Raw genomic sequence first — 15,283 nt, 5'->3', positions numbered from 1 at the left:
GAATTGTTTTTCACATTATTTCAGACTAGACTTAGGGGTTGTGGAATTGTCACTTGGATCAATTCCAGTGGTGGTTTGGTGGGATTCGAACCCGGAACCCCAGGGACCGGAGTCCTGCACTCTAACCACTAGACCAGCTCACTCCCCATTTCTATACTAATACGCCCATAAGAATAGCAGACACCTTTGTGAAACAAATATCTACACCAATGCTTGTAGGTATACAGGTATACAAATTATTATATAAGGTATTATATATATACAATATATATATATAGGTATACAATATTGCTGTAGCTATACAGCAATATTGACTCTTGCAAAATTTGCGCTTCAGCAGTGCCAAGCTAACAAAAAATGTAACGTTACTGAATTAGTGTAAAAAAACATTATGATCAAATAGATTCTGCGAAAATTGCTAAGAAAATGTAGGTAACCTTTAATTTTTTTTTTAGTCTTAGTTTAATATACAACCTTAGTTCAAACAGAACTCACAGGATCAAACATGTCCGACTGACTCAGTTCTGTCTTAAAGTCTGCACTACCAGCCAGGATAAGTCCAGCAATATTGGGTTTATCATTAGTGATGAACAATTGAGTTGCAACTTCTGCTACCTTCCGAACATAGTTGTGTCTCTTCTCCATTCTCAGACGAGCAAAACGCAACGCGGACTGACCTCCTCTTCCTGAACATCAAAAGAATCATTAATAAATCAAACTTTTTAAAATTTCTTTTTGAACTTAATGTTGTAATGTTGTAAAGTATACTTGACATTTCTTTGATAATATCAGCAATTTTTTTGTAATTTAAATTTTTTATTAAAATGACAGCCATTTTGATAGAAATTGTAGTAAGTTAATTATTTTTTATAACATAGGTCTCTTCTACTCTAAAATACCGGTACCTACATCGTTATCGGTTGGAACAATACAAAGATAAAAATGTTTATGTAAAAAACACAAAATGCTAGATGTCTGGTTAACGAATCAATTTTGGAAAAACTTTTGATTCCTAATTTTCTCTTCATTTTGACCTATAGAACCATTTCATGGAGTTTGTCCATGTTAACGCTGGACACCCTGTGCAAAGTTTAAAATAATAAATATTTTACTAACGAAAAATTAAACTTTTAGGTCGTAAACTATCCTCTGAGGTAGCTTCCAGCCATTATTTTATACTTAATTACAGGTTTCTCTAATTATTCTGCTACTGATAAAATACACCGTAATAAACTATCATAGCGCTTAAGTATTTTCTTAATAGTTTAGTTGTAATAAGACAGGATTTGATAAATTACGAACATAAACCTATATTATTGATTAGAACAACAATTTCTTTAAATACTATTTTCTAATTTAACCAAAGAGAAGGTGAATTTTTACTACCCCAGCCCCATCCCCCCCCCCCCTTTAACCATATAGGTCGCCAGAATTCTATCCCCGGAAATTTACCTGGCCTACGTCATTTTGGCATCACAGGTATGGGGGTAGATTTCCGGCTGTGAACTTTTCGGACGATTAAATTATTATTTATTTCAATCAACTCACATTTCCATTTAAAAGTTGTAAATAATCAAAATCCCAATAAACCTGAGAAAGGAATTTTACCCACGGAATTCTGCCACCGTGGTCGGCTAAGCTACTTATCGGCCAAGATTCTTTGTGGTAGTTGATAGCCTAACCTAACCTAATACTAGATATTAGAAGGTAATGATTAACCGAAGAGCCGTTAATTTACATAAACCAATTAATAATACTCCCGCTGCAGCAAACCTGCATACCAAGCAAATTTCCATTTACCTGGCTTGATTTCCACAAAAATATTCGCTTAAAATTGTCAGATTTATTTCTTATTTAAATAACATTAATTTTATAAGTACTTAGGTCTGCTGCTACAGGGAAGGTACTGAGGTGTTTTTTTATTGAATTGTTAAAAGCTTAGTATGAAATAAACAAAATTGCCAAATTTGATACAAATATATCCATGCAAGCAAACTACAACAGTTTATTTATTCTACATAAGAATAACATGGGAATTTAAAATTTAATTTTTTTTATAATTACCTCCATAACTGTTAGGCAATTATTTTTTTTACAAAATGGTTTGGAAAGAAATTGTGAAATTTTGTGTTTTTCGGGTCAAAAATATGAATACCATAAAACCCCTAATAAACCCCTGTTCACATAGTCTGATAATGCAGGTTCGCCAAATTGTCTGAATAAACATAGGTTTACACATTTGTGTACCAAATTTGATCCAAATTGGATCATTTTAGCTCGAGATATCGTGCTAACGGACACACACACATACAGGGTGATTGATATAAGTGTGCCAGCCGTTTTATTCGAAAACCATAAGAGATATCAAAAAAAGTTAAATGGTAAGTGCCTTGGATTTTTTATTTAAAAAATTGTAGTCAAGTCAAAAAAATTATTTTAGCCGCCATTTTTCCAATATGGCCGCCAACATTGATTTTTCTTATGGAACACCCTGTATTTTATGATGTATTCTGGTAGAAAATGTGATTTTAAGACGATTTTATTCTTGTGATTTTTTTCATAAACCTAACCGTTTCAAAGATAATAATGGTTTAAGTTGTGAAATTTTGAATGGATTTCTAATAAAACAGCTGGCATGCTTGCTTAGGCCTTTATCGAAATTCTTTCTCATGCAGAAATTTCAAAACTTTAACCATTATTATCTATGAAACGGGTAGGTTTATGAAAAAAATCACAAGAATAAAATCATCTTAAAATTACATTTCCTACCAGAATACATCATAAAATACAGGGTGTTCCATAAGAAAAATCAATGTTGGCGGCCATATTGGAAAAATGGCGGCTAAAATGATTTTTTTGACTTGACTACAATTTTTTAAATAAAACATCCAAGGCATTTACCATTTAAATTTTTTTGATATCTCTTATTGTTTTCGAATAAAACGGCTGGCACACTTATATCAATCACCCTGTATATCAGGGTTCCTAAGAAAATATCTTGAGTGAATTCCCTGACCGATTTCTATTTATTTCCCTGACCACGGCATATTTTAGGTACTGTGAGTTTTCTTAATATTTAAGTGGGGCCTATAAGTAAAGTATTTTATCGCTTAAAAAACCAACTAAAAATGCTTCCGTAGCTTAAACCCTGGGCCTACTTAACGCGCAACAACTCAACTCTATACTAAAGTTTTTACTAAAATACTCGACTCGACTCAAATTGAAAAATCACTATTCGCCCACCCCCTAGTCTATAAGAGATTAGACAGAAGGCTTAAAAACTTCTTTAGAAATTTGTAGAGAGACATTTGCATTTATAATATTATATATTATAAGACTTACTGTCTTGAAGCAATCCAGTTTTTGTACTCAGTGTACAGCTGTTTCGGCTTCATAAAGCCATCTTCAGCCCATTCTTCTAGAGGTCAATTCATTATAAATATGCAAACATTTATACTGATGGCTTTATGAAGCCGAAACAGCTGTACACTGAGTACAAATACTGGATTGCTTCAAGACGGTAAGTCTTATATATTATATTATTTAAAAAGCAAATCCTGGTCAGCCAACCACAAAGTATATTTTTAGAATCTACGATAGCATACTCGCCAAGGTACGAGGGTTACTAAGACCGAAATCAAATCTCAAAATTTCAGGAATTTCATCAAGATTTTTTCATGACGAGATTAAAAAAAAAATACCCCCGCCGCAGCAAACCTGCAGACTAAGCGAATTTCCATTTGACTGATTGGATTTACACTGAACTGTCTACTTAAAAATATAGCATTTATTCCCGATTTAAATAGAATTAGTTTAACAAGTACTTAGGTTTGCTGCATCAGGGAGGGTAAAACTGTTTTTTTTTTTTTTTTGTAAAATGTTAATAGTTAGTAAGAAATAAAAACATTTTCCAAATTTGATCAAAATATGTTCATAAACAAGCAAACTACAACAGTTTTCTCATTCTCCATAAGAATAACATGGGAATTTTAAATTTACAATTTTTTGGAATTTTCTCCGTAACCATTAGGCGCATAATAACGCTTCAATATACTAAATTATTTGTTTTTTTAAGCTCTAAAAAATGGTTTGGAAATAAATTGCTAAATTTTGTGTTTTTTGGGTCAAAAATGGGAAAAACCTATTTTTACCCCATAAAACCCCCCGTAAACACCCGTTCCCATGGTCCGATCATGCTGGATTGCGAACTCGTTCGAATAAACGTAGGTTTACACGTTTGTACCAAATTTCATCAAAATCGGATCATTTTTGCTCGAGTTATCGTGCTGACGGACACATATATATATATATATATATAAAAAAAAAATCGGTCCCGCGTCCAGGTCTTACCATGAGTACTACGGTAATAGCTTATTCCCTATATGGGAAATTCGCTAAAAGTTAAAAATGGCTGCAAAAAGTCAATGCAACACCTGCAATACAAGCACATGTTGTAATTGCGTTTTCTTTGCGAAGGCGTTCATATTTAATGAATTCTTTACATGTAAATATTAATTTTATTGTTTTATAATTTGAGAAGTTTTTTTGAGTGTAAGCAGTGTGAGGCATGTTTTACTACTGTAAACGTAGCCAAAACAAGTAAGTATTTTATAAAAATTAATATTGCTATTTTATTTTAGGATAAGTTTAACTCTATCCTAACTTATATCACCTTGTTTCCTAAGCATGAGCATTATTTTTAATAAGTTAGGCATAATTAATATACATTTTTTATACTGATGCTTTTTAATAAAAGATATTAAATATTCATGTCTATTATTATTTTTGTATTTAAACAGTCATCTCACAATGTTACAAAATCAGGTAAAATGTCAAACAAGCATTTCCCGTTATGTATGAGAAATCCTGTCTCGATCTCGTCTCAAAATGTTATGAGAAATAAAAAATCTCGTCCCTAACTAAAAATCCAATGTTGTCCATCCCTACTAAGACTATTTCTTTAAATAGATATCTATACTAACCATGCTTTTTTGGGAGGTCAACAGTGAACTTGTGCAGGACTTCTCTTGTGTTGCCTTGCAATGTTCCAAAAAGAGCACCATTACCATCCATGACAATGAAACCAAACTTGTTGTCATCAGCTAGTAGTGCGGTCAAGGCTTCTGTGTGAAACTAGAAAATAAGTCTATCATAACCAACTAATGAAATACTCAGGGATTATTGCTTTGGATCTCATAGCAGAGGATAAAGGACGGAGAAAGGAGGGTAATATCTGAAAGGAGGGCAATATCTAACATTTACACCAAACCTTTGCTACCCTAGGGAAACACAAATTGAATTTTTAAACTTAACTTTCAAATATTTTTTAAATGACAAGAGTTGTCATTTTAAAAGGCTTTTAACCATTTTTCTTTATCTGACATTGACGTTTGATGATTTATTTTTAGCAATTGATTAATTTTAATGTTATAAAAAACAAACACTCTTGTATTTCATACCTTATTGTCACAAAGATATAAGGAGGTATTAATAGGTTTGAAAGGCTCAAAATCAATGTTGACTTTCTTCTCTTTCCCTTCTTCAGTTACTATAGTTCCACAGTATATAACTAGACCGTTGGGGGGCACTGCAACAAAGTTCATTAAAAAATATTACAACAAATTAACTTTATGCCTCAAAATTTATCATAGGCCTAATACAGGGTGGGGCAGAGTGGACTCCCTGATTTGATCGGTTAACTGTATAAAAACCATACAAGATTACTACAAAAGCTTTTTATTTCTGAAATCTAAATACAATGCCATTTATTTTTCATTAAGTTTTAAAAATGATATCGTCCAGGTGAAGACCTTGACGAGTGATGCACATATTCAGCAGTTCAATGAAGTTTTCAAAAACTCTACGCAGCATACCTGGCATTATTCCAGTGATAATATCAACAATTAATTCCTTAAGGGCTTCCAAGGTCCTTGGTCGAACTTTGTAAACCTCAGTTGCAGATTCGGTAATCCATTTCCTTAAGGTTTTAGCATCGGGAACACTATCATGACAATTCAAACCAAACCGTCTACGAAATGCACGCTGGGTCGCCACCACACTATACTTATTTTTAAAGAACGTTTTGACTACAAAACCACGATGCTCGCCAGTTTATGGCATGGTGACTACTAACAATGGCGTCTTTCCCCCCACCACATGAAACCTCTCCCACTCCGCTAACTCGCGCGCACGCTCTTCAGCGACTGATTGAAACTAGGGAGTCCACTCTGCCCCACCCTGTATATAGGTTTATCAATGTACCATTATAACCTTTTAGCCCAAAGGTTAAAATGTTGAAAATAAGGATCATAACAAATCCTTCACTTGCATAATTTAACTACAACCTGAGTGTCAAGCTTAGAACTAGTAGTAATGACAAGTCCCCACTGTGGCCAGGAAATATATATGAGGAGGGGTCAGTCCAATGTCTGAGACAGAGCTTGGTGGGAGAGACTCGCCTAAAATAAACAATAATAGAACAGATGAAGATTGATACATCCATTTAGAGAACGTAATGTGAAGTATATTGTGAAGATATGTAGCCTATAAGAAAATCATGCATAAAAAACACTAGTAGCCAGCGCCACTTTGTGACTTCAAATTCGTGATGTTTTAATTAATTTAAAATTTTTTATTGCTCTGAGTTCAGTTGAAAATTATCTATATATATATATATATAGATACATATATGTGTGTGCATCCATTAGCACGATAACTCGAAAAAAATCATCCGATTTTAATGAAATTTTGTATAAATGTTTAAACCTACATTTATTCGAACGAGTTCGCGAAGCAGCATGATTGGACCATGGAAACGGGAGTTTATTTATGGGGGGTTTTATGGGGTAAAAATTTTTGACCCTAAAAACATAAAATTTATCAATTTCTTTCCAAACCATTTTGTAAAGCTTAAAAAACAAATAATTTAGTATATTGAAGCCTTATTATGCGCCTAACAGTTACGGAGAAAATTAAAAAAAAAATTTAATTTAAAATTCCATGTTATTCTTATGGAGAATAAGTAAACTGTTGCAGTTTGCTTGTTTATGAGCATATTTTGATCACATTTTGGAAATTCGTTTATTTTATACTTAACTTTTAACATGCAATAAAATACACTTTTACTCTCCCTGTTGCAGCAAAACTAAGTACTCATTAAACTAATGCTATTTAAACAGGGAATAAATGTGATATTTTTAAAGCAGGAAACCCACGCTCTCCGACACGACACCTTCCGTCAAATCTCTGACACCTTCCGCAATTTTAAGGCATTAACCCATTAGTCCGACGGGCACCGACAGTAGGCCTCCAACGGGAAATACACCACCACTCCAACAGTGCCAGTTGCAATGGAACATGTGATCACATACTGTTCACAAGCAGTAGTTTGAGAGACAAGAACAAATAATACAAAATTCTATAACATTTATGACGATCTCTGTAAGTATGAGAGAATTTCTATTTACCTGAATTGATTTTCAATTAAATGTATTTAATTAACAATAGGTTTTATGAGTACCTAGGCTTGCTGCTACAAGGAGGGTAAAAAAGTGTGGTTTTTAGTAAAATATTAATAACTTAGTATAAAATAAATAAATTTGCTAAGTTTAATCAAAATATATCCATCAGAAAGCAAACTACAATATTTTACAATATTCTCCATAAGAATAACATGGGAATTTTAAAATAAAAATTTTTTGAATTTTTTCTGTAACCAATAATTGTACAAAAACATCACACACTTGTGATCACATGTTCCGTATCTGTTCCACATATTGTGATCACACACACAAAGCTAGACAGTGACTAAATCTAGGCCTAGTGCACGCAGAGTGGAGAAATGACGGATCCGACAAGAATGCCTCAGAGAGCAATGTTGTCGTGACGTGTCGGATCGGAAGGTGTCGTGTCGGACTAGTGGGTTACAGTCCATTTAAAGTTATGCAAAGTAATTTTGTCGGAAGGTGTCGGAGACTTGACGGAAGGTGTCGTGTCGGAGAGTGTCGGACCAGTGGGTTTCCTGCTTAAGGAGACATTTTAGTGTAAATCCAATTAGGCAAATGGAAATTTGCTTAGTCTGCAGGTTTGCTGTACCAGGGGTATTTTATTTACATTTGATACAAATAACATTATGATACTACAGGACCCATGCTGCTCCGCAGCGTTAAAATAAATATAATATCCGATAAATAATCCAATTTATGATTTTTTATTAAGTAATACAGTAATCTTGAGATTAACTGATTCAAACTATCAATAGCTCAAATTAAAGCCTATAATTTACTGATTATTTTGAGTCTAAAACATAAAGAAAACAAGAACAACACTGGAGATAGTGATTTTTAATCATAGAAAAACCTTATGAAAAATAATTTTTATGTTGGTTGATCACCTATTTTGCTTGAAACTCGTACGATTTGAATAAATAATAGCTTAAATAAAAGCCGGTATTTCACTGAAGGTTCTTAGACCAAAATATGCAGAGTTATATAATTATAACTGGTGAAATACATCTTAAAATAAAGAATTCGAAAATGAATAAAATTATGTTTTTTGGTCGAGTAATACAGTAGGTAGATATATGCCGATGCTTGATGTGAAATCTTTGCGTGCATGCCTTCAATTTCAGCCCACAATCATGAAAATTGGCCGGGTAGAAGAGCCAAACGAACTCGGGAAAGAACAACCAAATTTAACTCCCATAAGAAATGCATGGGGAGCAAATTTCTTTTACGTATATGCCGTTGCTTGATATGGCAAATATCTGCGTGCATACCTTCAATTTGAAACCTCAATCATGAAAATCAGTCGGGTAGAAGAGCCAAACAAACTCGGAAAAGAACAACCAAATTTAACTCCCTTAAGAAATACATGGGGAGCAAATTTCTATTATGTATAAGCCGAGTGGGACTATAGATAAATAAATGCTGATGCTTGATGGGAAATCTGTGCGTGCATACCTTCAATTTGAGACTTCAATCATGAAAATCGGTCGGGTAGAAGAGCCAAACGAACTGAGAAAGAAAAACCAAATTTAACTCCCATAAGAAATACGTGGGGAGCAAATTTTGTTTACGTGTAAGCCGAGTGGGCTTTTAGAAAAATATATGCCGATACTTAATGGCAAATCTGTGCGTGCATACCTTCAATTTGAGACGTCAATCATGAAAATTGGTCGGGTAGAAGAGCCAAACGAACTCGGAAAAGAAAAACCAAATTTAACTCCCATAAAAAATACATGGGGAGCAAATTTCGTTTACGTATAAGCAGAGTGGGACTAAAGATAAATATATGCTGATGCTTGATGGCAAATCTGTGCCTGCATACCTTCAATTTGAGACCTCAATCATGAACATCGGTCAGGTATAAGATCCAAACGAACTCGGAAAACAGAAATTAAATTTAACTCCCATAAGAAATATATGGGGAGCAAATTTCGTTTACGTATAATCCGAGTGGGATTATAGAAAACCTAGTGCACCTGTTGCTCGAATTCAAGCAATTGCAAAGTATTACTGTACAGGCGTTATTTCAAAACGAATAACAGTAACAATATCCGATGACTTGAAAGAGTCGACTCAAAGATAATGTAATCAATCACTCTACTCCAGTTATCAAAACTGAAAACGAACTCGCTCTGAAAACGAACGCTCGCTCCACTCCAGTTTTCGAAACTGATATCGAACACATTCTGAAAACGAACGGTCTTGTATGTATCATGTGTTTACTATGAACAGCTGTAATTAATACAAATTATTCATCCGTCTAGTAAACAAAATATTTACTTCATAAGAAATACATTGGGATTTTGATGGCCTGTGGGGCAAAGCCAGAAGACTTTTATTACAGGAATTGGTGAAAGGGGGCGTCTACACAAAAAATACTTAATTTTGACACATCGTTTGTAAAAATCCGTCCATTATTAACGGAGGAGTAGTGTTTCGTAGAAATCGCCTTCACGTATTATATATAAGGATTTTCCTTGAATTCACTAAAACATTACCAGCTGTAAGATAACCTCACTTTTGTATGGATGTAGAATTTGTTTCATGACCATCTGTTTTGATGTAAGAACAGAATTCAGCGCAAACTCTGAAATATTAAAAGCCTATAGGAAAAAGGGCTTTCACAGGATATCATCCAAACCAGCAAAAGGCACATCTAGAGGATAAAATCTTTAAATTGATACCCAATATGCCTATACAAATAAATATTTAGGGGTCGATTTCCTACACACAAAAATCAAAAAAATTCTTTAATAATAGATGTTCTAATCTTGTGATGACAATTGTTGCCATGATCAATACTTCTTAGGTTGCAAATAAGTGTTTACAGAAAAATAATTGTTTTATTTAATTTAATACATTTAGTAATACCAAACGTGCTTTGATCTAATGACTGAAAAAAATCTGTGCCTATGACTAAATTCAGTTATGATTATTTTGTAGTTTAATACGTGTCTAGTTAGTAATTATGACTAAACACAATGTTTGGAGACTATTTAAAATCATATAATTGGAAAAAAATAATCTGTTTAGATAAGTTAACAGTCTTAAATAATCATTAAGATTAATATCAAATGTTACACAAGAGTTATGAGTATTACAGATTTCTTTGAGTTAACATGTAATACGAAGTCATGGTTGTCCGATCAGTTAATGGTGACACGCAATATTATAATGTCGGCCTATGTAAAATGCTACAAAGAGAAACCAAAATTCGTTAGGTAAACCTAAGTTTGGTAAATTATTCTTAAACCGGTCATCAACTGAAATGGGCTAAGTTACAAATAAATCCCCAGTATATGTCTTTTACTCAAATAGAGTAGGCCTAGTTCACCAGAGCAGTCACAAAATTAGCTTAAGGAAAATCGGACGTAGGTAACAGAATTTGTAAAGAATTTGAATTTCTATATGGATTATCATATCATACTCCACATACTAATACTAATATTATAAATGTGAAAGTTTGTGTGTTTGTTTGTATGTTTGTTGTTTATTTTAAGTGGACAGATTGGGCTGAAATTTGGCATGATGATAGCTCACATTCCCGATTAACATTTAGGCCTATTCTTATCTCAAAATTTCTCCCCATGTTAACCTTATTAGTATTCGTATTTAAAAAGAATGTAGTCAACTGTTTCAGCTAAACAAGTTGGTTCTATGATATGCAATAGAATTAAAAAGTTATAAGGTTTACCAACAGGGTGTGCGGCACTATCATTTTTTTTTCATTTATGACGACAGCTAATTTTAACTAAGGCTACGATTATACTAGGACGCTAGCGGGGCATTAAATCAAATGGGGGCGATTATACTATGGATGTCAGAGTCGGATGCTAAAAAAGCCACCGGACGCTCGATTTTGTGCCTGCCACCCGGGATGCTGAAATTCAAGCGTCCGGTGACTTTTGGCCTCCTGGGATGCACAAAATCGGTTTGGGGCATTGGTTCAAATGTGGTGCATTATACTAGGCTGCTAGCATCCGAGACGCTCTCTTTCGACATGTGCGCGAATATAGGTAATTTATTTATTTTTTTATTTATTAAACATCATCACATTACATCAATTCTCTTGACAGGTGATTTGTCACAAAGTCTAATACTAATACTATACTACATTTTAAAATAAAATAGCTTACAAAAGAAATAAAGCATAATACACTTTTACCAAAAGTCTCATGGTAGGACCTCGACCCGGGACCGATTTACTTTTTTGGTTTGATGTTTGATGGTTTGAACCAGCATGAACGGACCTTGGGAACGGGATTTTGTGGGGTAAAAAGGGGTTTTGTCATTTTTGACCCACATAACAACATTTTCCAATTTCTCTCTAGACAATTTTAATGAGCTTAAAAACAAATAATTTAGTAAGTTTGTTTTTAATTTAATGAATAACTAGTGTACCTGTTGCTCGAATTCCAGCAATTGCTAAGTATTACAGGCGTTATTTTAAAACAAATAAGTTATAATTTCTGATGACTTTAAAAAATTTGACTCAAAGATTAGGGAAATACTCAAGATGTACATAACAGATTGAAATAATCAACATTTCTTGTAAATATCTTATTTTTCAAAAGCTGATCTTGTTTTTTAGTGTTGTCTACAAATAGCCTTACTCATACCCGCATTAGGTTATCCATAATAACGGTTATAAATAAAAAAAACATTATTTCTATTTCTTCTCCTTGGTGGTGTTCTATGAATTTCCCATGTTTCCATAGTTTGCAAATCGGCTCTTTCAATGATTTCTAAGAAATGCAGCACAATGTTAATTCAGTTTTATATTATCAATTTATCCAGGCTCTCTCGCTTTTAGCGAATTTCCCATATAGGGAATAAGCTATTACCGTAGTACTCATGGTAAGACCTGGACCCGGGACCGATTTTTTTTTTCGTTTTGAGGTCCCTAGAGGCCAAAAACACCATCCGTTCAAATTCATATATATATATATATATTTATATATATATGTGTCCGTTAGCGCGATAACTCGAGCAAAAATGATCCGATTTTGATGAAATTTGGTACAAACGTGTAAACCTACGTTTATTCGAACGAGTTCGCGAACCAGCATGATCGGACCATGGGAACGGGGGTTTATGGGGGCTTTTATGGGGTAAAAATGGGTTTTTCCCATTTTTGACCCAAAAAACATAAAATTTTGCAATTTCTCTCTAAACTATTTTGTAGAGCTTAAAAAAACAAATAACTTAGTATATTGAAGCGTTATAATGCGCCTAATGGTTACGGAGAAAATTCCAAAAAAATTTTAAATTTAAAATTCCCATGTTATTCTTATGGAGAATAAGTAAACTGTTGTAGTTTGCTTGTTTATTAACATATTTTGCCCAAATTTGGAAAATGTTTTTATTTCTTACCAACTATTAACATTTTACATAAAAAACACTTTTACCCTCCCTGTTGCAGCAAACCTAAGTATGTTTTAAACTGATTCTATTTAAATAGGGAATAAATGTGATATTTTTAAGGAGACAAGTGTAAATCCATTCAGGGAAATGGAAATTCGCTTAGTCTGCAGGTTTGCTGCGGCGGGGGTATTTTAAATTGTAATATTTACGCCAACCCAAATTCAAATAGTAAATATTTTATTTCAACCAAGTCAGTAAATGTTTGTAGCAAACTGTTAAATTAGCAAACTTATTGACTGTTTACAGTTAACATTTTATGTCCTTCTCACTTTTAATATCTGACAACAGCTGGAGTTTCATAAAAATCTTTGTTTCCCATGTTAATCTTATGGAGAAACATGAAACTTTAAAGGACCCCAGGGCCTCACTCTCTAATTATTTCCCTAAAAAGAAAGTGTCCTGCACAACTTCACGTTACGATCTTTCCAATGACACCAAAAACATGTCAATCAGTTCAGTAGTTTCGGAGGATCAATTGTCACAAAAAACCTGCTTGCGTATTAAATAAGTAGCCTATATAGATAGAGATTTGTGATATTGTGCAAATGATCATTTATTTTTTTATATTGTTCAGGTTCAGTGGTAGAACATTATGGCTATGATAGATGTGTTATACTATAGCATCCATAAATTTAAAGAACCGGATTTTTATCAAACTGTGTTTTCTCCCATTGCAAATGCAAAGCTTAAAATTAAGTGTTTGCAGACGCTATCAGCAAGAAAAATCAGGGCTAGAGTGTTTTGGGACACTCTGGGAGTGATTTTGGTAGACTTTCTTGAACGTGGCCAAACAATGAACTCAGAGGTATAAGTTACTGCGAAAACTTGAAAAATTAAGACCAAAACAAGTGTCGTGAAGCAAATTTCCCATATACGGAATAAGCTATTACCGTAGGTCTCATGGTAAGACCTGGACCCCGGACCGATTTACTTTTTCGTTTTGAGGTCCCCAGAGGCCAAAAACACCATTCCTTCAAATTCATAAATACAGGGTGTTTCCAAATTGTCTGGACATATTTGGGGACTTGTTCCTTGAGCCAAGACAAACATAAAAGGCCATATAAGTATGGGTACTAAAATGCCTGGATTTCTGTTTGTGTTTTTTAATATTCAGTTATTTAATATCTTAGAAGTTTCTCAAGATAGACATACCAAAATTGGTATAAATGTGTATATTAGTAGGTAGAATGGGCTTACAGAGTATCGTTCCAATATCTCAAGCCGTTTCAATAGGCCTATAGCAGCCATTTAAAATCTTTAAGGTCAAATTTCATGAAAACTGTAAATATTAAGAAAATTGTTTGTCAGAACAAAAAGATAAAGAACTTAAATCCTAATAAAATGAGTTTGATCTGAAAAACAATTTTCTTAATATTTACCTTTTTCATGAAATTTGGCATTAAAAGTTTTTAATGGCCTCCATATTGAAACGGCTTGAGATATTAGGACGAAACTTTGTAAGCCCTTTTTACCTACCAAAATACACATTTATACCAATTTTGAAATTTCAATCTTGAAAAATGCTCAAAATATAAAACAATTTTTTAAAATCACAAACAGACCGACAAACAGAAATCTAGGCATTTTAGACCCATACTTATACGGCATTTTATGTTTGTTTTCGCCCAAGGGACAAGTTCACAAAATATTTACAGACAATTTGGAAACACCCTGTATATATATATATATTTATATATGTGTCAGTTAGCGCGATAACTCGAGCCAGATTTTGTTGAAATTCAGTATAAGCGTGTAAACCTACATTTATTCAAAGGAGTTCGCGAACCAGCATGATCGGACCATGGGCACGGGGGTTTTATAGGGTAAAAATGAGTTTTTCCCATATTTTACCCTAAAACATCAAATTTTGCAATTTCTTTCTAAACTGTTTTGTAAAGATTAACCCTAGCAGTGGCCAACCAGCGTAATACGCTCATTCGCCGTGACGCCTTAGAATGGCCATCAGTGTAATACGCTAGCATGGGCCAAAATTTTGAAATTTTTGACCAAAACGGTGAAAACACCGCTTATAAACAACTCTCATGTGAACAATATATATACCATTCGAAAGATCGCATTCTGAACTTTCATTATATTATAAACGAACCCTGTAGCTGGTATATAACAATGTCACGACGATTAGAAATCAAATGAATTTTTGGCGCGGCACAAATTTTGCAGCTGACACTTGGGAACTGTCAAAACACGACTTGTTTGGCATTACCCTGATCGGGTATTTTGGTCTTGGGATATTACAGGTGGCAGTGGCGGTTCCAAGGGGGGGGCTACAGGGGCTAAAGCCCCCCCCTTGGACCCGGGAAGAATAAATTTATACGTACGTTTCGTCCTTAAAA

At 33.8% G+C, this 15,283-nt stretch overlaps 1 protein-coding gene across 2 annotated transcripts in view; it reads right to left on the bottom strand.

The window, feature by feature from the left end:
- The window catches only part of LOC128985575 (eukaryotic peptide chain release factor subunit 1), a 51,653-nt gene that overhangs the window by 12,850 nt on the left and 23,520 nt on the right, over nt 1-15,283 (bottom strand). For both annotated transcript variants that reach the window (XM_054405200.1, XM_054405191.1), the window contains exons 3-5: nt 5,460-5,587; nt 4,983-5,133; nt 496-686 (exon numbers count right to left, since the gene is read on the bottom strand). In XM_054405200.1, the coding sequence (XP_054261175.1) occupies nt 496-686; nt 4,983-5,133; nt 5,460-5,587 (470 nt within the window). The remainder of the gene's footprint in view (nt 1-495; nt 687-4,982; nt 5,134-5,459; nt 5,588-15,283) is intronic.

The sequence above is a fragment of the Macrosteles quadrilineatus genome, unplaced genomic scaffold, assembly GCF_028750875.1.
Source record: "Macrosteles quadrilineatus isolate MER2022 unplaced genomic scaffold, UCM_ALF_1.0 Scaffold_1__1_contigs__length_201487025, whole genome shotgun sequence".
NCBI classification, from domain to species: Eukaryota; Metazoa; Arthropoda; class Insecta; order Hemiptera; family Cicadellidae; genus Macrosteles; species Macrosteles quadrilineatus.
Note: the sequence above shows the minus strand (reverse complement) of the source record. Positions and strands in the feature narration are given on the sequence as shown.